The sequence below is a fragment of the Zalophus californianus genome, chromosome 11 (assembly GCF_009762305.2).
Source record: "Zalophus californianus isolate mZalCal1 chromosome 11, mZalCal1.pri.v2, whole genome shotgun sequence".
Lineage (NCBI taxonomy): Eukaryota > Metazoa > Chordata > Mammalia > Carnivora > Otariidae > Zalophus > Zalophus californianus.
In genome coordinates this window covers 32,598,359-32,621,510 of record NC_045605.1, presented here as the reverse complement: position 1 = coordinate 32,621,510, position 23,152 = coordinate 32,598,359, and the positions used below count along the sequence as shown (strand labels likewise).

At 34.0% G+C, this 23,152-nt stretch overlaps 1 protein-coding gene across 1 annotated transcript in view; it reads left to right on the top strand.

The window, feature by feature from the left end:
• The window catches only part of CNTN5 (contactin 5), a 1,400,310-nt gene that overhangs the window by 1,270,475 nt on the left and 106,683 nt on the right, over positions 1 to 23,152 (top strand). Inside the window, exon 18 of the mRNA XM_027581317.2 lies at positions 10,901 to 11,021. Coding sequence (XP_027437118.1) covers positions 10,901 to 11,021 — 121 coding nt within the window. The remainder of the gene's footprint in view (positions 1 to 10,900; positions 11,022 to 23,152) is intronic.

Sequence of the window (23,152 nt, the reverse complement as noted above, 5' to 3'; positions counted from 1 at the left end):
AACAATACATGCAAAAGGTGTCACCATTAAGCACAGAAACCAATGTAGTATAATACAGATTGTGAGAGATTTGCTACAGTATAGTATTATGGTTAGCCATAATAAAATAGAATAGGTCTCACCATTGACTCGGTGAAAATTTTAAATACCTCTTAGTGCAATATCTTCCTGAAAAGGAAAAGGGATAACTTACAGGAAAGAATAAACATTAGCAGGGCAGAAGTGAAGAGAATCTCAAGATACTAAATTTAATTCATAATAGAGCATTAAAGCATTAAAGCTCCATTACAATTATTGGCAGATATTTTACTGTAGAGAGAGGTTGGGGATCAAAAGGCAGGGGTAGAATCCATGCCCCAGAAGGAGTAATAGTTAAGATCATAAACAAATATGTCATTAACCAATGACAGGGAGAAGAGAGAAAAAGAAGCAGTAGATTAGAGCAAGTAGATCTCTTCTGGTTTAGTCTTCTGACTCAGTATTAGCCTCCCTGGCCTCCCCCATCATGCCAGAGAACCAGGATGATAAATTGCTTGAATCTAAGTGACCCAAGTAAAACAAAGACAGGCAAACAAAGTGGCCTCATTCCAGACTCATTCCTAAAGTTCTGTGTGAAAATCAATGAAACACAGAGTGGTCTACCATATGCCTGGCACTTTAGGACTTTAAAACAATACCAGATCAATACTAGTCCTAACTGATGAGTGAGATGAGAGCTACTATATTCTGTATGCTTGGGCTTTGCTGATTTCAGGGAAGAAATAGAAATCCCACAGAGAGTTGTCTGATCACTCTTTCCCATAGCCAGTATGGGACTAGACTTGCATGCAGATATTGACTATGCTGCAATGTAAAATCAGTAGCAGAACAAAATTCAGTGTGGAAACCTGTATATGATAGTGTAACAAAATAGTGTTGACCTTAAAGGATAAACTGAGAATGAGACTAGAAAAAAGAGAACAGAAACATTGATGTATCAGTAAAATATTGACCCATCTAAGTTATGCACTTAGGTTAGGAAGTCAAGTTTGGTCAATTCTCCTTCAACTAAAGACGTGTCACCATAAACTGCCAATGGCTTTTTTTTTTAATCATCTGTGGGTGACCTATAGAAGATTCTCTTGATTCTGGATTAATGATCACAGAAAAGATGAATAATGCCATGAACAAATGAGGTTGATGGGTCATGTATATTATCAGAAAGGTGATTCTGATATTTCAAAGGGAGATACAGCATTTCATATCTAGATATGGTAGATGAAAGACAGTCATAAAAGAATACGCTCAGAATAATTCTGTGTTTTATTTAGAAAACTAATTTCTAATAATTTCATGGTTGTTACTATACCTGAAACCATTTTATTATAATATTTTGACACACTTGCCAAATTTTGCTTTAATACTGGTGAATCAAATTACCTACAAGTCTAAGCAGAATAAGGATTAGTTTTACAGGCAGAATAGTAGAATAAAAGAACTCTTGATGAGAGTCAGGTGCCCAAGGCTCTTCTTTCTCCTCACTTAACTTGCCCTTGAACAAGTCACCTACACCTTTTAGCCCTCAGTTTTCTCAACTGCTGTAGGAATAGGTTAACCAATGATTTAACTGTCTTTCCACACTTAAATCAATATATTATGTGGTGATTTTTTAAAAAAGATTTTATTTATTTATTTGAGAGAGAGAGTGAGAGCAGGAGGAACAGCAAAGGGAGAGGGACAAGCAGATTCTGTGCTGATGTGGAGCCTGATGAGGGGCTTGATTCCAATACCCTGAGATCATGAGTTGAGCCAAAATCAAGAGTCAGATGTTCAACTGACTTAGCCACCCAAACACCCTGCAATGATTTTTTAAATACTATTTACTACTTCAACATATCACATTGCATTATGCCTAGTTGTCTACTGCTAATATTGCATTGTGAGTTTCTCAAAGGTATAATTGATCTCTTATCTTATAGCCTGTGCAGCTCAGATATGATGGATTTTATCTCTTGTAACAACTCCAGTCAACTGAAGCTCTGTGTTGAGAAGAATGAATAGGTTGGGTCAAAGCTCAGGCATATTAACTATGAGTAAAGAAGGGTGTAATTTCAAAGGTACCAAATATTTGCAATTTCCTGCTTAGGCAAAATAGATACTCTAACAAATGATTAGTGAATGAATGAATAATTTTATAATGGTGCATGTGCCATGAGCTCTCATAAAATAAAATATGTAGCTGTTATAAAGTTTTATTATTCTGGAGATTTCTTAGTGGTTATGCCATTGCCAACTGTTAACAAAGCACATATTAATGCATGAATGAACAAAATTTTTCCTGACTAGTTCTATCATCTATATGTAACATCAATGAGAAATAATTTAAGAAGCATAAGCTCAGTGAAAGATAGTTAAGATTATTCCATTACTAGACAATGGTGTAATTTACTCTAAAGAAAAACATTTATTCTCTATCTTAATTATTATCTTTTTATATCACTATTTTTAACACAAGATTTTAGAAGATGTAATATCTTCTATTTCTATTTTTTTATTATAGAAGATGTGATATCTTCTATTTCTATTTTTTTTATGCTAGAAGATGTGATATCTTCTATTTCTATTTTTTTAAGACTTGGGCACCTGACTCTCATCAAGAGTTCTTTTATTCTACTATTCTGCCTGTAAAACTAACCTTATTCTGCTTAGACTTGTAGGTAATTTGATTCACCAGTATTAAAGCAAAATTCTATGTCTATTTTTTTATGTAATATCTTCTATTTCTATTTTTTTATGCATTGAGAAAACCCCAAGTCAATATAGAATAGAAAAGAAAATACAGGGATAGCTGGGTAGCTTAGAATGTAGAGCATGCAACTCTTGTTCTCAGGGTTGTAAGTTTGAGCCCCACATTGGGAGTAGAGTTTACTTTATTTTTTTATTTTTTTAATTTTATTTATTTATTTATTATTTATTTATGTCTGTATGTATTTGAGAGAAAGAGAGAATGAGCGAAGGGAGTTGGGGGAGAGGGAGAGAATCCCAAACAGACTCCACACTCAGTACAGAGCCCCATGCAGGGCTCAATCTCATGACCCTGAGATCATGACTCAAGCCAAAGCTCAACCAAATGAGCCACCCAGGCCCCCCTGGAGTTTACTTTAAAAAAGAAAGATACAAACATTAAAGTAAAGGAAAAATAGATATTTTACAGTTTACAAAGAGATGTATGCCAACTCCTTGATATTTATTCCAAAGAGCACCATTGCCCAGAATAGGCACATATGCTCCAGGAGACCACAGACAATATTAGTGTGGCTTGGAGGGTTCAGAACACAGGACCCCACACTGAGAAGTGTCTTGCGTTTGGTGTAGTGCTCCACTGACACCATTTTGAAATTCTTAATAATTTTTGGACAAGGAGACCTGTATTTTCATATTACAATGGGGCTCATAAATTATGTAACCAGCCCTAGTGGCCAGTTAAGTCTTTCTAAAAAAAATAAGGTTTAAACAAACCCTTAACATATGAGACAGAATTTGGAGACTTTGGTAGGTCACTGAGGAACCACTTGAGGAAAGGTGCAAAGAGTATATTTTCCACTATAGTAAGAGACAAGGTAGGTTGAGTCCTAGGTCACTGAGGAACCACTTGAGGAAAGGTGCAAAGAGTATATTTTCCACTATAGTAAGAGACAAGGTAGGTTGAGTCCAGCCTTAAATACTGTTTAAGAAGTTGGGTCACCTTGTAGGCAGTAAGTAAAGATAGCCAGTGAACATTTTGCAATTGTAAATAAAATCAGTTTTAAAGAAGGATGAGTCTAGCAATGGCATGTTAGATGGGTAATGGTGAGAAACAGACAGGGGATAACATGGAGGATATAAGAAGGTGGCTTGAAAGCTACTATTAGAAACCTAAATTTAGAAGTCAATGTTCATGGGATGATTGTTACAACTAAATGAAGAACATGAAAGAGCAAATATCTTTCTTTGGATCCTGAGTATTTTGCTTAACACACCCATTTCTCTCATTCACATTTATTCCAAACCTAGCTGCAGATATGAGGAAAGCTACTCCATAATCTCTTCTTATGTTTTTTCCATCAAACCTGGATTAAACTAGACATTCAAGTGCAGAGTCTATATATGTATAACCCAAAGTTTAGCATAGCCCAAGAAATAAATAGCTGTTGAATTAATTAGTGATTATTGCATAAACAATAAAAGGAGACTATATCAGATATTCTTAGCAGGTATATAAGATAAACTTTAGCAACAGTTAGGAAGGAGTTACGAGTAAGTTCAAGAAAGTATAGACTGATAAACTATATGACCTTGTCTGTTTCATGCCTATTTTAACTTAGAGGCACTAGATTAGTATAGAAATGACACTATAGGCATTTAGAGCTTGTCTTAGTCTGTCAAGAGTGCTGTAACAGAATACCTTAGAATGGGTGGTTTATACAAAACAGAAATTTATTTCTCACAGTTCTGGAGGCACCGACAGATTTAGTGTCTGGTGACAGACGGCCAACTTTTACTATGTCCTCACATGATCGAAGAGGTAAAAGAACTCTCTGGGGTCTCTTTTATAAAGGCACTACTTCCATTCATACTATACATCCCAAACACCTTACCTCCAAATACATCACATTGGGGATTAGATTTCAATATGTGAATTGGGAGTGGGGTGATGGGGTACACATACAGTCTATAGCAGAACCCTTTTATCTTGATCATTTATGTTAATCTTTTTTTAAATATTTATTTATTTATTTATTTATTTATTTATTTATTTATTTGAGAGAGAGTGAGCATGAAGGGGGGAGGGTCAAAGGGAGAAACAGATTCCCCGCTGAGCAGGGAGCCCAACGTGGGACTTGATCCTGGCACTCCAGGATCATGGCCTGAGCTGACGGCAGTTGCTTAACCAACTGAGCCACCCAGGCGCCCCATTTATGTTAATCTTAGATAAAGGAATGCACATTACCTACCACTAGGGAAAAGAGAGTCAATGCACATGTGTTCAGATCAGAGACATTTTTTAAGAATTAGGGAACAAACATACCACCTAAGTCTGACATCGACTGACATGTTAGATATTACATTCTTTAGTCCCATATATCTACTTGGGAAAGGAGGAACACTATTGTGATGCACATAGCATTTTGTCATTCATTCATTATTCTTCATATATCCAATTTTGTAATTGAAGAAATAAGTATGACTTAACATTTTTTTTAAATTTGTTATACTAAAATTTAATTTTAACTTTTCCTGTATATTCTTGCTTTGACCTGCTTCCTAATGCCTAATCTTCATTTTAACCAAGATAGTGGACTGATCCCATGAATTCATGACTTTGTGCTTATAATACTAAGTGATCCAGCTTGGATATCTGGCTATTCTGAGTTCATCAAAGAGTTACCAACTCGTTCCTCTTTAACCTACATCATCAAGTAAAGCTTTTTCTGCATTTTTCTGTGTACTTAAAAGTATGTTATTAGAATATGTGTTGGAAATTAAATACCAAGGTCCTAGTAATGGGATATGAGAGCGATTTTTACCTATTTTTAGTCTTCAGTGCATTGTTGCATGCATTTACTATTTCATCATTATAGACATAAATGTTTTTGTCAAATAGTATTTTGTCTAGTATTTTTTCACTAGTAGCAATTAATTTTTCTATTTCAGAGAGTATGTCCAATTACTTAGGCATGCAAGTTAATATCAGCTTTCTTTAAAAATATATTAAAACCCATGCCATCACGAATGTAAATCCTTTTATATAAAGGTTTAAGGAAAAAAAAACAGTTGGAAAAATAATGTATATGTATGTTATTTCCTTATCATGGTAGGGTACTTGAAACAAATCATCCTCTGGGGAAAAAAAATACTGTACCAGGGAAATCTTTTAAGTATTCAAGAGTTTATGTCAATAATATTAATCATATCTAATAATCCATGTCTCATAGCTGATACCTAGTTTTTTTATGTTAGAAAAAATTTTTAAAATCACGCCTCACAGAATTTATATGCTATGTTACTTTTGCTTTGTAGAGAAGAATGCTTTGTATGTCTGTTAGGGGCTAGGGATGCTGGAAATGCCCTATGTGAGCTTCTTGAGAAAGTTAAATAAACCCTAAATGAGGGCACAGAAACAGCCATCCCCAGCAGGCTTCCCACTGAGTCATTCAGCGTGAGTCCTATTTACAAGAATACTCAATTTAAGCTATCTTGTTGTTTGGATGATTCATTCCGCACAAACATTCTCAGAGTGCTTAGTATGTGCACAGCATTCTGCTAAATCCTGCTTTAAAAAAAAAAGCTTTAAGAATATTTTACACTTTTGAAGAATTTCCCAATAGTTCATGTATGTATGTACTTTGTTTCACTTGATTTCCCTCATGAAAGAGATAGTGCAGTTATTATCCCAATAAAGTGACTTTCCCAGAGTTGCAGGGCTAGGAAGTCACTAAACTAAGGCTAGAATTCAGGTCTTCTAATTCTGAGTGCAGTAGTTTCCTTATAGGAGAGTAAGAGTGGAGATATATATATATATATATATATACATATATATATATATATAAAATAAAACTAAGCACTTATCAGAAAACCTACTATATCTATGTAAAACATTGATAGGCATTTGTCAAAGGAGTGAATACCAATTAAAGAAAGATTTGTCTTGGCTAAGAGTGTGATTATAGTGCCCTTTAACGGATAGCATTTATCAAACATTCACTATGTACCGGACATTATTATGGACTTTACTTGCATTATCATATTGCAGCTGTGAGAGAAGTTTTGCATGATAGACTAATTTTCCCAAGTTAAAAATTTAATAAGTGGTAGAGCAAGAATTCACACAATTCTGTGTCTTCCTGAAACCTGTATATACTCTTTAAGGACCTTTTTTCCGCTTTTTCCATGATTTTTTCTTATTTCCCATCCTAATTTTTTTGAAAGAAAAAAATGAGGCGAATGAGGAGGTATGTTAGGCACAGAGAAGGAAGGAAACAAGTCATTTCATGCACTCATCAGCTCACCCAGTGATCATTGGCTACATTAGCACCAAGCTCAGCTCTGGGACTGTCCATAGTAGACCTTGGGGGTGACTTCCAAGAACATCAAGTGCTAGTTCAGAGACATGAGCATAATTAAACAGTGTCAGAACAAATGAAGTCTAGCCCAGAAAGTCCAGAAAGACTTTACCAAAGAGAAGGCCTTTGAGCTGTCTAAAAGTATCTTCTCAGGCAAAGAAAGGAGAAAGAGCATCTGCAACAGAACAACAGGCAGAATTATGGGAAGTAGTCCCATGGATGAGGAAAGGTGAGAGTAAAGCTGTAGAAGCACAGGACTCTGTCATAGGAGGTGGCATCATGTTCTGAGGAGCCTTCTGTGTTGAAGTGAGGAGATTGGACTTAATCCACAAGGTAATAGGAGACAGCACACACTTTGAACAGCAAAGTTATATGTGCTTCCATTTTTAGGAAGTCTTAACTAGCAGTCTTATGTGGGATGAGGACATTTAGTCAAAGTGAAAGCCAATAAAGATTTGGATTTGAGTGGAGGGATGACAGTTCCTGTATTATTTCAAAGCCATAAATAAAAATTACAATAATCGAGCAACTGCTCTAGTGAGACTATGTGACCAAGAAATGTAAATGATTTAGCCATGTTGCTGCTCTCACAGAGAGTAAACATACAGCCTCTTTCTTTGTTCTTTTTTATTATAGTTGATATACAATGTTGCATTAGTTTCAGGTGTACACTATAGCAATTTGACTAGTCTATGCATTATGCTATGCCCAAAACAAGTGTAACAGCCTCTTTCTTAAAGAGTCTTCATTTATTCAGCCATTCAACAAATATTTATTGAGCTCCCGCTATGTGGCATGCACAACGCTAGGTGCACAATGCTTGGAGCATTATGTTAAGTACTGGTTGTGGGGAAGTTCATTTGAAACAACATGTAACACAGTTTATTCATAAAGCCAGAAAAAGCAGCAAAGAAAAGACAGGATATAAAGTAAGTGTCAAACAGAACAAGAAAAGAGAGAATAACTCCTAAGAGAGAAAAAGTGAAAATGAGGTTTAAGCTTAAGAAAGCAAGCATCTGCTGTAAGTAACCATTTCATTAAAAGTGCACTAAATTGTGGAGGTTCTCTCAGGAACTGCATACTGTGGACTGAGATTAAGTATAATGGGATCCCCCATGAATTCTTCTCATTACTTCTCTTGAAAGATCAGTAAATCTACTGAATGGGTAATTTAGGTTTAGTGTTCACAATCCATTCATTTTACTTTTAATCTTCCCTGTTTAGAACTGTAAAAATATAATGTAGGTATAATCCAAAAGAGAAGGAATGAGCCCAAAATGAGACTATTTCAACTCCTCAAATAGTCTTGACATTGATAGAAATACAATAATAGACTTTTTATTCCTGATAGATGTTGATGGAGCTTCAGCCAGTATAATAAAGTATTGCATACTATTAATTGCAGGAACCAAGTAAAGGACAACATAGGAAAGATAATCTATACCTCACCCTCCTGAATTCCTCTAATCTTTATGTAATTTTTAGTGAAGACTCATCTTAATCTCATTAAGTTTTTCTTTTACTATAATTCAACAGAAAGGACAAAGGTTTGAGGACTTTTATCCAGGACAAAAAGAAATCAATAATTTGGGAAGAAAAGGTTCTGGAAAATAGACAATCAATTATTTAATCACAAGAATGCAATTTTATAAAATAATTTTTCAAAAATGTGAGGCTGAAAAATGACTTTTAGTCTTTACTTTTTCCACTGTTAAACTACCACCAATCAGTTTGTGATACTAGAAAATAGACAAGCAAATAAAAAAACAACAAAATAAAAAATAACAAGCATAGTGTTCCAGAAGCATATTTCTGGAAGTAATAAAATCCCTTATGATTTTCTGGACCTATCCTTGGCTTTTCCATTAGACATAGGCCCCATTCTGGGTTCAGAGTGTGCATATTGATTCCTGATTAATTTGAGTACCCTATTAGGAGAGCTTCTTTGAAATCCAAGGGGAAAAAGAAATTTTTGTACCTAAGATGGACCATACTATATAAAGTGATAAAAATATCAAAACTTATTTATAAGTACTAAATTATGTTGATTTGAAACTGAATTATAACTTATAATGTTTATAATTTGCTTTTGTTTACCCATATTAAATCAAAGAGTTTTAAAGTATAAATTTCCTTTTCAGATTTGAAAGAAGTAAACAGGCCAGTATAGATAAGAAAATGAAATTTAAGAGTACCAATTTATCCTAAGGAAATTAACAGCATAGGACATTCTCTGGGCAAATATCACATTCTTTGAAATAATTGTTATGACATTTTAATGCACTCTTACCATGAAGCACTCCCTTGTAAATGACTAAATCAGACTATGACTTAACAATTATTTCATGAGAGAAAACTTCAATACCTTTAGAAATTCCTATCATAAGACCAATAGAAAGGGGAAAAAAAAAACAGAAATGAAATACCAGAAAGAAGTGTATTAAAACATAGTATACAGTTAAGCATTTCATTTAAATAAATACACATAATTTTACAGGTAAAAACTTCCAATGACTTCACACACTTTCAATGAATGTTAAGGAAAGAAAAAAGAATCCAAAGAATTTCTAGAAATTCTTCTTGCTTTTATGGTTTTTATATAACCCATTGGTCTATATCAAAATAAAGGCAAGCAACTAAACTCAAATAATTATTGGGATACTGCCCTCTAAGGACAAATACACTTTTTTTTAAAGGTAATTCACCTATTCCATCAAAAAATAAAAGATCTCTAATCTGAAGTGCTTCTCTTTGGCTTGCATTAAACATCCTTTCATATACTCAACTACTGTTAAAGAGAACTGTTGAGTTCTTTGAATATATCATTTCAAGCTATATGCATCTACACTCATTTCAGCCAATTGTTTTTGATTGCAACATGAAAACTGAAGAGTGTATTGGAGTTTTGCTATGTTGTTATCTGAAAAAATACCTTATGAGTTGTGAATTCCAGATCTTTGGATGTTCACACACACCCACACACTCACCCACCCACCCACACACACACAAATCTTCTGATAGGGTAAATGAAAGCCAAGATTAAGTAATGAAAGTCTGTACCTGTCATTCTAATGTGTAGGATCATCACTAATCCCATGAACTGATTCATCTAAAAGATACCTATTGATGTCCTTAACTGCAGTTGTTCAACTATGTTCTAATCATCATGCTCCCAACAAGAATCAAGTGTTTCGAAACTCCTTTGTGTTTCATAACTATACTGATAAGCAGAAATACAGGCTGACTCTACTCCCTGATGGTGATGGTTATGGGAGGAATAAATCTTCGTTATGTAAAGACACATGGCTTTGGGACCAGCAGTCTTTCACCTAAGCACCCTCACTCTGTTGCCTACGGTGTACTTACAAAAACAATCATTCAATAAAGCTGCACAAGATAATCTTTTGACTGCTATCTTCTCATAATTAATTTCCACACGTTGCTATTCCTTTCAAAACTATTGTCTTGCCACAATATAGGCCTGTCTCTGAATGTCAAAATGATAATTTTGGCTCACTGATTATTTTTCCTATACTTTAAATATATGAATGTTTATGCATATTTAAATATTTCTTAAATATTGTAGCTGCTAAATCATGATATGAAATATTTAATGTTCAAACTCTTTATTAGCAATCGTTGAAAACATAACTTCCATGTGTTCCTTAAAATAGGGCTTGTTTGATTTCTGTATTGTTGTCATATAAATTGTAAGGACAAAAATGGGCCCTATAACTGAATGTACAAAATTCCCCTTAAACCACCTTGAACTAGGCAGATTTGCAACATTTTAAACTGGCACTTCATCCCTCTTTCAGCAAGCATCCTCTGCAGATTTAATGATCAGGAACATCCTTCTGATGCATGCTGGGAGATATGGCTGCAGGGTACAGACCACAGCAGACAGTGTGTCAGATGAGGCAGAACTTCTGGTTAGGGGTGAGTATGCTAATAGTGCAGTCTGAAGACATGATCACCATAAATTATCATACAAAGGAATTTAAATGCATGGACTTTGAGCACATTAGTACTGTGCATTTTACTTTCAATTTTACAATATATGTCATTTTTGCTTAACCTTTTGCCTTTGAAAAGATCACATGGAAAACTGCTTCTTAGTAACAGACAAAACCTATAGATCCAACTTCAGGGTCTAAAACACCTTTAGTAGTAAGGGGTCACTTAGTGTTTCACCAACTTAATGCCAAACAGAAATTTTAAACAGTGGAGCCACAGATACTTGGACTAAGAGATAAAATTTGTTTGTGTGTAGATGTGTTTTACAAATGCAAAGCTAGTGGAACCCTTAGGCATTTTTTTTTTCCTCCACTAACTTCTAAATTCTGCTTCCCAAAACAGGAAAACTGAATGCCTAATATGGTGGCATTTGCCACTGTTCAGTGACAGGGGTTTTTTAAGTCTGAAAATGTCAAACAGAGTCTGTGCATAAATGACAGTTAAGTGGTTTCCACTATGAACTGGGCTGCCGAATTCTGCAACCCTATAAAGTTACATCTTATTTGAATTAAGTAAATGACTACAGCGCTAATTTCTTTTAGCACATTATTCCACAGTGTGGGAAATGCAGCTCCTAGCATGCATATTCTTTCTCTCTATCTCCTCCCTTCCTCCCTTCCTCCCTTCCTTCCTTCCTTCCTTCCTTTCTTCCTTCCCCCTTCTTCTCTCTCTCTCTTCCTTCTTTTCTCTTCTGTCTTTTAGTTTGAGATACAATATACCTACAGAAAATTCCACAAATTATTTGTGTACAGGTGTATACCTCAATGAAAAATCAAATATGAATATACCATGAAACTAAGTTCAAGACAAGAAGTAGAACACTAACAGAATCTCACCTAGTGCCTCTCCTTTTTTGTTTTTAAACAATTACATTTTGAGTGATGTGAGTATTGTATGCTAAGACTCTTTGCATGATCTCTGCAAATAAAAATTCACAATCCATAGCAAAAACTTATATTTTAGATTTACTTGTCTTTTATCTACTTGAAGTGTTTTCCAATCATGACTTTTAAGAATTCGTTAATATTATAAAAATCTTGAGTAGGAAACATAAGGCATATAGTAAGCTTCATCATCTCTTTGTTTTAGTTGTATGTATTATGAAAGGTTTATTGATTTTTGGTAGTGCATCCATCATTGATCCAAGTAAAATATTGTTTTGAAACAAGTGTGCATCTGAGTGAGTGGCACTTTGTCATTTTTTTGGTGTGTTCCTGTTCAAAAGGTTATTTGAACTTTTCTCCAAATTTATATCAAGAATGTGTATCTGTATCACCCTTTTACAAAACATCAACCTTTTAAAGTGCTCGTCCTCTCATGATATTTCATTTAAATTTTTCCTTTATGTCTTTTGAAGTTATAAGGCTCATGGAATTGCAAGCTCCATATTGCAGTCAAATTTATGGAAAATTGCTTTCTTCTCTTGCTCTGGTCTGTTTTAGATTATGTGTATTTATTGTGTAGCACTTGCCTAGTAATTTAAAATGATGCTCCTAAAATTGAAGCTTTCCAAATGAATAACACAATTTAGAGGTTGATAACAAGAAACTAGGTGTCTTTACAGGGTTGTGAGGGGCAAATTTAAACCAACATTCTGCTTTGTAAGTAAAATTAAACTCAACAGGGTTTAGAACATAATTCAGGTTCAACTTTTTTGTGTTCTGCTCTTTTAGCCTTTGGCTTTATGCCTAGGAGAAAATAAAATGCATAAATGTTGAAATTACACTCAAAAGAAATTTCAAACAGGTTGCTATTGTCTGAATATTCATGCAACATTCAACTTAAGCTTTCATTCAAAGTGAGTTTGGTCAAGTCACCAATGTTCTATTATATAGTTGCTTTACTTACCTCAAATTAGTAAAAATAGCTTGCCTCTTCTGCCTGGTAGGTCTTAAACAGATTTAAAAACTTAACTAGGGGTTTTGGTTCCTCTATTTTTTTATTTTTACTATTTTTGTTAACAGCTCCTGAAAATTGAAGGAACTTGGATATTTGACTATTGCTGTTTTCCAGGTTGGCTTGTGAAATAAAACTCAAAATAGTTTTACCCTGCCATTCTTTCTCCCATTCCCATTCATTGATTTGTAAACTTGGGGAATTCTAATAGTACAGGACACAGGACCAAAGTTCAGCATTTTAAATAGAGTTTTTCTAATGATGGCTACAATTCCAGCAGCAGAATCCTTAAAGTGCATTTATTCAAGTATGTGTCACATAAAAATGGGAACAGCAAAGACAATTCCATCATACATCTTCCTATGGAATGCCATCATTGGATTATCTCAGCAGTTCACTTTGCTCAGCATCTTACCAAGTCCTAAAATTTTTCTCCAGGCCTCATAAGGACATCAAATTGGAGCTCAGGTGTGTAGCCCTAAGACCTCATCATTGCCTGCTTAGAATCTGAGTGTTCGTAACTACTTTAAAGCTATATTTCCCCCAAATGCTTGTTTCCACTGTTGCTTCATTTTGCTTGTGAATGTCAGTTCTTTTATTCGCCTCTTTTCTACTATTTTTATCATCCTCCAAAAATTGAATTTTCCCATAAATAATCATCTGAAGCATAAAATCACTTGCTTTCACATATTTAATATTCAGTGAACCAGCATTATTGCAGCACCACAAGTAATTTGGAGAGCCATAATAGAAGTAATGAATGTGTTAAAATAAATTATTCTGCTGAAATACAAAAGGAAGTTAAAGCCACACCTGGACATCTGTACACAATTTAAGTCACTTATTCAAGTGTGGTATAGCAACAAAACAGAAAGTAAGACTAAACAATGCTATAGGGAAACTCTTTACAGATAGATAGAACTGTATTATGTTATCCAGGGCACAAGACATTGATCATGAAGAAGTAACATGGGAAAGTACATGATTTGTAAAGAACTGATAACTCCCAAGCAATTTGAGAGATGATCAAACACAATATTAAAGACTCCAGAGAAAGGAGTGTTAGTTTTTTGTTACTTTATTTTGCAAAAATGAATGTTAGAATTATGTTTTCCCAAGCCAATATAAGAGTAGAAAACTATCTTGGTTTAAAGAATAAAATGTGTTTAGCTGAGCTGTGGTAACTGGGACCAGAACATAAGTTCTGTTTATTCTGCCAAGAGGCAGAAAAAAGAGTTTAAAAATTCACTTCTTCATTCAGATTTTATATTCATATTATTCTGTTTATTAATACAAAACAGTAGGTCAAGAACTCTTAGAATAGTCAAAGAATAATCAATAATCCTTTGGCTCCTCCTGAATGCATACCTTATATGCTCTCCTTTCTCAAAACTTGGACAACAATTTTCATTTCCTGTGTTACAACTTACAGAATGAATCTGATGTTTAATAAATTGAATTTGAGAGGAAAGACTCCACCCTAGGATGTAATTTGTTGAGAGATATCTCACTGTTTTTTAACCACTCACCCCTTCTTATTCAACTTGGTGTTCAACCTGTCTTTCAACTTTATTTGCTTTAAACTTTCCATCAATCCAGTTCTATTTATTCTTTTCAAGAAAGATTTTTCCTTTAATATTTTACTTTGTATCTCTCCCAACCCACCTAGTCAACTTTCACTGCAAATCTAAAACTACTAAAAGTTTGACTGTTTTGTTAATTAAATAAGTCAACAGGTATGTATTGATAATCTGGTATTCATTTACTCACACATTCATTTGGTACCTGCTCTGTATCAAGCTCTGAGCTAGGCACATAGATGGAAAGATGAAGGCACCAAAGTCTCAGCCCTCTGTGGGGACTTATGGCTTCAAGTGTGAGAGGCATCTTTGGGAATGGCATGAGAAACCCTAAAAAAGTAAAGCTCCCTGGAAACTTTCAGTCTTTTAGGAGAAATAATGCAATACTAGGAGACAACATTGGCATAGCTATAGGACTACATAATTTGTGGGAACCAGTGCAAACTAAAAATGCAGAGCCCCTTGGTCAAAACTTCATAAGAATTTAAAGACAATGATAGCAGAGCATTAATCCAAGTATGGAGACCTTCTTTTTTTTATGCACAATTTTTTTATTTTGAACTAGAAGTCAAAAATAATAAGCATCCATATTTCTGTCTGTTAATATACAGTGATTTTTAAAAGGAAAGAAAGCAAATTATGTAGAAGAATAATTTGTACCTGATAAGTTTTTAAAAGTTACATTACCTAAATGTGTCTCATCAATGATGGGTGATCATGTCTCATTTTCATCTACTAATGCATTTTGAATATAAAATATTTTTATTTTGCTTTCAATTTCTTTGATACACTGACTTTTCCTAAGAAGAGGGTTAATATTTTTCATTGATTCTTAAGTTAAGATTGATATTGGTAAGCAGTTAACTTCCCCTGTTCAAGTATATCTTTCTCACCAGTAAAATTTCTTGTTTTTATTGTTTATGCCTCTAATAAAATTACATTTAATTTATGCCATTGGGAACTCTGAAGATGGGCCATAAAAAAAGTGTCCTCTCTTCCTCCTCCCCCAAGAATATAATGCTTATCTAACTAAAAATTTGAGGCAAATTAAAGAGCAAGAATGGACAAAGCCATGTGTTTTAGCAACTGGAATTAAAAGAATCTGGAGCTCAGAACATATCCAGTATGGGGACCTTCTAAGGTAGGGACCCTCTCTGAGTGACTTAGCAGGTAGCACAGCCGTGAAGCCAGCCTGCCATGGCTATTAAATTATGTATTGCTCTACAAGAAGAAAAGACTTTAGCAAAGGATACTAAAATACCTTTTTTTTTCAGTTACAACAAAGTTGTCTAAATCTGTTTTCTCATCTGTAAAATTAGCACATTACAACCTCTTCAGAGGTTTTATTAGCTTTTTAAAGGAATTATCTTTTAATTATTCTACGCCATTTTGGAGGATTTTGTTTATTGTGTTAATCATTAATTCATATTTCTATTTTAATTTCCACCAAAACCTCTTACCATCATGTGGTAGCTGGTGTTACCAAACTAAGCGATTTAATCTAGCCAACCGCAGAGACTTTATATTTTAGCTACTTGTGAAGTGTAACCTGTTTGTTTTGATTTGTTTTCAAATTAACCTATAGACATCAATTACTGTCTGATGGAAACCAGTTTAGGACCTTTGAATAAATTCTGTCTAAAGCATAATTTTCAGTGATTCTCAACGAGCAAGAGAGGAAAGTTTAAGAGTTCTCCACTTTTTGCCCTTGGAAGGATACAAGTACTAGAACTTTCCCAATACAAAGGGAAATTCAAGCTAGGTGAAAACCTTGAACATATTTCCATTTTGAGAATCTGATTTGAGAATTAAGCAGTATTAATGTGTTAATGTGCTCTATCTTTATATCTCTCATAGAACTACACTTGTGAACCATGTAGATTCCAAACGGAAATAAATGCTTATCTTAGCACTGGCCTAGTTTAGCAACTGGCCACTTCTGAAAGTTTCAAGCTTTAAAATGTACAAGTATTTAACACAAGTATCTTTTGGAAGATAGAGTTTGCATAGTTTTTCTTTTTCACCATTACACAATGAACTTGTACTTGGAGATTGCACAAGCCTTCATATAGTGGAGTAATGTGTTGGACTCAAAAGAGTCTTTATTTAAAAAAAAAAGTTTCTAGTGGAAAGAAAAAGAGCCATTAGTCACAAAAGCAAAGCTGAGTTTGCCAACATTTGGGGATCACAGGACAATGACAAATGTTTTCAGTGTAATTTTAATCTTAATAGTAATAGTAAATGAATTTGCAATTAATTTATGTTTTAGAGCAGAATGGAGGTTATTCAATTAATATATTTGTTTTTGTAACATTAAAATATCTTTAAAATACATATATAAAATATTTTCCTTCTTAAAGAAAACCTAATCTTATTCATGCAGTGTCTTATTGAAATATCCTACATCACTGTGGAAATTTTAGATCACTACTATCACTAGTATTGGATGATTATTTAAATAACTTACACCAATGACTTATTTTTCTAGCTTAGAATTGTTTGACATTAACATTTCTTTTTTTTTTTTTTTTTGGTTAATCGTGTGTTTGGATTCTGTGCACCACATTTAGTTTGGTTCACTGAAGTGATAGTTGACTGAAGTGATTTGATTGATAGAAATGATTGAAACAAAACGAACAAGTAAATTGTCATTGTATACAGACAACCAACTGATGGAGACTAAGTTGTGTATTTTATTCACTCAACAAATATTGAGAACTGCTAGATGCCAAGTTTTCCTTTAGTCACTGATAATTTCTGTCAATTGACAGACTTCTGCAGGTTTCTTGATAGGAACATTTTGCTATTTTGAAGCAAGTACGCTGACTTCACTTCCATTTTGAGAAAAATTCTAATCAGCTGGATTTTATATTATACATATTTTTGAGTCATAAACTGTAAGGTGATCACATTTCACTATGTATTTTGTTCCACAGACTAAGCTATTTTTCTTACATATCCATCTTAATATAAAAATGACATTTACTATCACTTCACATTTACACAAACTTATTGAGATAAGTTCTTGGTGTGTGAGTTATGTTTTAAGTACTGTTTTTATTCATTGTTTAGTGGGTGCCTGCTATATGCCAGGACGGTGCTAAGTATGCAAGAGGGAGAAGTGAGAGATGGGATTGGGTCTAAGTGCCTTCTAATGCCATGGCAGAGAGCTTAACCTTTATGCTGAAAGTTATGGACATCGATCAAAGAACCGAAGCAGGCAGGGAACATGAGTAGATATATACTTTAAGATCATTCTGAAAACCACAGAGGGTGTTTTAGAGGAGAGTGAGACCAGTGGTTGCTAATAGACCAAGCAGGAAGTTATAGCAGTAGTCTTCACAAGAAATAAGAAAAGTCTGAAAAAGGAAATGATCATGGAGATTAAAAAGAGTGTACATATTCAAAAAATAAGAAGGAGACAGAATCTATAGAACTTGGTAGCTCACTGTCTATGAAAAATGAGAAGGAAGAGTCAAGAAGGAATGCCAATTGTGTTGCTTAATTGAGGGATCAATGGCAGTGAGACCATGCATTCTGGTTGGACCAAGACAGTTCCAAGTTAAACTAGGAGTGACAGAGTAATTATTAGTGAAACCCTTTCACTCTCAAAATTGTCCTGGTTTAGATAAATTATGTGGCCACCCTAATGAATGATCATGATTTTCATGTAGTCAGGAAAGTAAGAAGAGAAGTGGATTGGTGGTAAAGGAACAGCATTTAAGATAAGGCTCTCCAAAGAGAAATATTCTGTAAGCAAATAGATTTGTGGTTATGGAGCTAGGAGAGAAACACCAAAGTTGAGATGTAGATTTGAGCACAATCAGATAGCAATGAAAGTACAGAGATAGCATGTAAAGAATAAGAAGAGAAAAACACTCAGGCTAGAACCTCAAGAAAAACTAAAGTTGAAGAGGAGAGAAATATACAAAGATTGGGAAGTGGCTCCTGGAGACAGCAAGCTACTAGGAAGAGAGCAAGGAAATCAAGTCAAAGGGACAAAGAGAAAAGAGAATTTCAGGAAAGACAAAGTAGGCAGCAGTGTCAAGTGTAAGTAAAATAAGAACCAATATCTACCATTAAGTTAAGCACTTTGAAAGTAGTTGATGACTTAGGCAAGCGTAAATTCAATGGCATGATGGGTGTAATTACCAAATTACAGTAGGTGGAAAGAGGCAAGAAATGATGTATAAAAGGAAAGCATGGACTTTGAAGTCAGACAGACCATTTCACATCTCCCAAGCTCTTACTGGTCTGTAACTTTGGACAGGTTGCTTAGCTTTAACCTTGCTCACTTTCCATTCATTTATTCAACACTGATTCATCAAACATTTATAGAGCACATAATATGTGGCAGGCACTATACTAGGAACCAGTTAGCCATGAACAACTTGTGTCCCTGACATAGAAGAACATGTCTTTTTACAATATAATATAAGAAGTGCTGTTACAGAAGTATGAGCAGCACATTTTACTCCGATCATAAGCCCCATTAATAATAAAAAAAACAACTAGCATTTATTAAGGTTTTCTTACATGCCAGGACCTGTCCTTATATGAATTATTTCACTTTATCCATTTAGCATATCATATAAAAACAATGAGAGGAATACTATTTTTAGTTCCAATTTGCAAATAAAGAAACTAAGGCTTAGGGAGGTTTAGGACTTGTTGAATGTCACCCTAATAAGTGGAATAGTGAGTAGAGTCCAGGCAGACTAATTTCAAAATGAACATTTAAAATTATTATACTGCCTTCCATCATCAATTGCCAGATTGTTTTTATTTTATTCATTACTGTATTCCCTGGATCTACTTAGTTCCTGACACACTACAGTTCCTGACAAATATTAATAAATATTTGTGAAAGGAAGGTAGAAAGAAAGAGAAGGAAAGGGCAGAGCAGGGAAGAAGAAAAGAAGGAAAAGGAAGGAAGAAAGGGGGAAAAAAGAGAAAGAGGAAGAAAGGAATAAGGAGGAAGGGGAAAGAAAAGAGTCCTATAAGAAGGAATGGAGTGACAGGCTTTGCATAGGAGTCAGAGAATTTTTATACATGAGCTGGTTTAAAGTCATTTGTTAAGGTAAGAAAGAGAACAGAAGATAATCTACATCATCTTGCAAATAAGCTCTTTTTCACTCTCATCTGCTTCTAAGGATAGGCCTCACGCTCTCTAATCCTCTGAAGTTTCTAATCTTTGACCACATGACCAGGAGCCTCAACATTACTGATCACCACATTCTGTCTTTTATTTTGCTCTAAATGAGCACTAAGCTTACTGACAAGTCTGAACTTCCTCTGACCCCCATGTCTTGCCAATTATACAAGATGTCAAATTCTAATGATTATTTTCTCGGGACATCTTGTGGGACTTCTTATCCAGACACGCTAAGTTTTGATAGAAAAGAATCACTTCTGGACAAAATATCACCAGGAATACTAAGCAGTAATAAAGAAACAGACCTCTTTCAGCATGATCTCTTCTCATTCTCTCATTTTAAACTTTCTTATGATTGCCACAATTATGAGGGAAGTACAAAACTCCCAGCTGCTTTAAAAAGCACCTAACCTTTATTTCAATCATTGCTTCTGGTCTTTCAAACCTTCAATATTCATTGTTTCTTACCTACTCATAGGTAAATTATGCCAAAAGTCATGAAAACAAAACAACACAAATCAAAAAAATGGTGTTTGGTGTTCAGAAGGTTGTCCTTATTTAACTCACCAATATTACTTGGGCAAAATATTGGAAGTACATTTTACCTGTGCTCATTTGTTGGAATTATTTGGAAAAATCGTCTACTTACTTTTCATAGTTTTTATAGATATAGGACTAAACCAACCAGCAATCCTTTCTAACACATGACCTTTTAAATTTCCTGAATGCATTTGTTTTCTATGACTGTTACCTAGATTGTTTTAGCATGTTTTTTTTTTTTAGTATTAGGTAGTAATTTGTTTTCATGTAAGCCTAGAATACACAGTTTCAGAGGCCATATAGATACTACATGGCTCTACTTTCATAACCCATATGTGGTCACCAAGAACCCACGTTCCAAGCAAAAGATCTGTGGAATGTCAGCCCAATACTGGCCACACCTGCAAAACAATGGAAAATTGGTAAGTTCACTTTAGTCCCTATCCTAAAATCTTGTTTTATTTCAACCTATCTTCCAAAATACTCAATTCTTAATTGTTCTCTTGATTTTGTCTAACATAATACAGCATGTAAACTGGTCTCTGAATGATTCTTCATTGAACACAAAATCCATGAATATTGAACAGAGAGAGGACTAACACTGATTGAAAGAAAGTTTTTGCTGACTTTTACTGAAGATTAGATTTTGTCCTAAACACCTGGCAAAGGTAATATCTCCGTTTCACTAAGTACTCCTTAATTTGGAATTACAAAGGCATTCTCTAATGGGTTAGAACAACTGAGGTGAGAGAGTAGGGGAGAAACTGAACAGCAGATGATGTCTGTTAATGCCAAGAAAAAAAAATGACTTTGAATCATTCTTGGTAAAAATCTTTCTTATAAATGTCTCTCCCTCTTTTTTTTTTCATTTTTCAAAACTAGTGTGTCTAACTTTATTGCTTAGTATGTATGAGGAAAATCTAATTTGACACCTTATATGTAAAGATTGGCAGTCATGAACACATGGATCTCTACCCTGTGTTATTTATTGAGTATATCAGTAGACTTTACCTTCAGAAACTTCTGGATCATTGCTGAGGTACCTAAAAACTGAGGGGGAAAGGGAAAAAGATAGCTCCCAGCTTTATAAAAACAGTTCATTAAAATAGAAAATAACCACTATAAGATTCAAAGTGGGCAGGCATTGAAAAGCTGAGATATAAAAGTGACAGCTGCAAGGTTATTTACTGCAGTTAGAAAATAAAATTGCATAAACTTAAGGTGTATAAAAAGTAGCAAAGAAAGTTCTGCTGTGCTTGCATTTCATTTAGAAAAACATTATCTTTGAGCAACCCTGAGCACTTAGCACTAGACCTAGTTTATAGCTGGTGCTCAATAAATGTTAGTTGAATCTCAATAGCCTGATTTAAAAATGACTCAAGTTGTTTAAAATTGCTGTGATAGTAACCAGTTTATATAGTCAATATAGTGTAGCATTATAAAAATACCCCAGGCCCAGATTTCAATCTCAATCTGATACTAACTGAATAACCATAGACAAGTCATTTTACCTCTTTTGGATTCTTGATTTGTATAATAGGCATATAATATCTAATTTGTGATTTAATAGGAGAAAGAAATGAGATTTCAAATGGTAGAATGCTTCTCAGTAAATGTAGATATTATTGTTGATATTCTTAATTAGAGAAAGAATTTTTATTTCCCTAATCTTTAAGGTTAAGGAATAAATCATTGTTCTTTATGGTATATATGGGCCAGAAAATGGTATACATTTCTCCAACAATCAATCCTATTTGATTATCCATTGACTAAAATATCCAATAATATTCTGATTATTTTGTCCATCTTGTTCACTTACGATTTAATAATACATTCTAAAGGTGATTGGAAACATTTTGACTGCCTTACCTTCCTCAGGGTCAAATTGGCATGTTGATAGATTTGGCGTAATTGTGTTCTCTGCTGGTTTATTGTCATTAGGGTAAACTGAAACACCTTCAGGGCCATCTCAGTATATTCAGTAAACTGAAGCAATGAAATCTTGCATCACTTTCCTGAAGCGGGTTGTTTATATTAGCACGTATTTACATGCATTGAAGATTCCATTGTGATGGTTTCTATCTTTGAGCAAAATGCAATAGCTATCTTAGTGTACAAAGGAATTTCCCAAATGTGAAGTAAATGCTGAAGGACTTCAAATAGTTATATAAAGGAATCAAAAGAATTAGACTGAGTTAAAAAAAAAGTTAAATACACAAATTATATTTCATTCTAGAAAAGATGTGTAGATGAGCCCATGACAGATAATTCTAAGGTGTTTTTTTCATACCAGTAACTATCATCAATATCTGCATATCTATAGCCACCAACTTGATATCACACAAAATAGCACCAAGTACAGATTATAAAATTGATTTAAATCACATTATTCAATATTTTTAAAACATAAATATTCATTCTATGAATGTTTACATAGGATTTTGCCATACCTTCAGTTTAGTTGACAATAAAGCAATGCAAACATTAAAGTAAAGGATACAAAGCTGTTACAAACCACCAAGGACACTAAAGGATTTGGAAGTATTTGTAAAATAAATACTTAGATTTTTAAAAAGTAAAACCAAATAGTATGAATGATTTTTAGGTTCCTCTGAAATTACATCTTAGATTTTAAAATATTCTAGGTCAGAAGTACAAAATTTTAAGCAATAGAAATATTTTTTAAACCACATAAGTTAATCATCTATACCAAAGCATTAGCTTTCTCATTTGTCAGCATTCTGATTTGGCTAATTTAAGTATTCATTCATCACAGAAAACTATGGCATAAAACAAGTCTCTTTGAATTATATGTTTTGTTCAGGAGGTTATTGGTTCATATAATTAGTTCTTTCATGGCAACTCAAGAAATAGAACTGTTA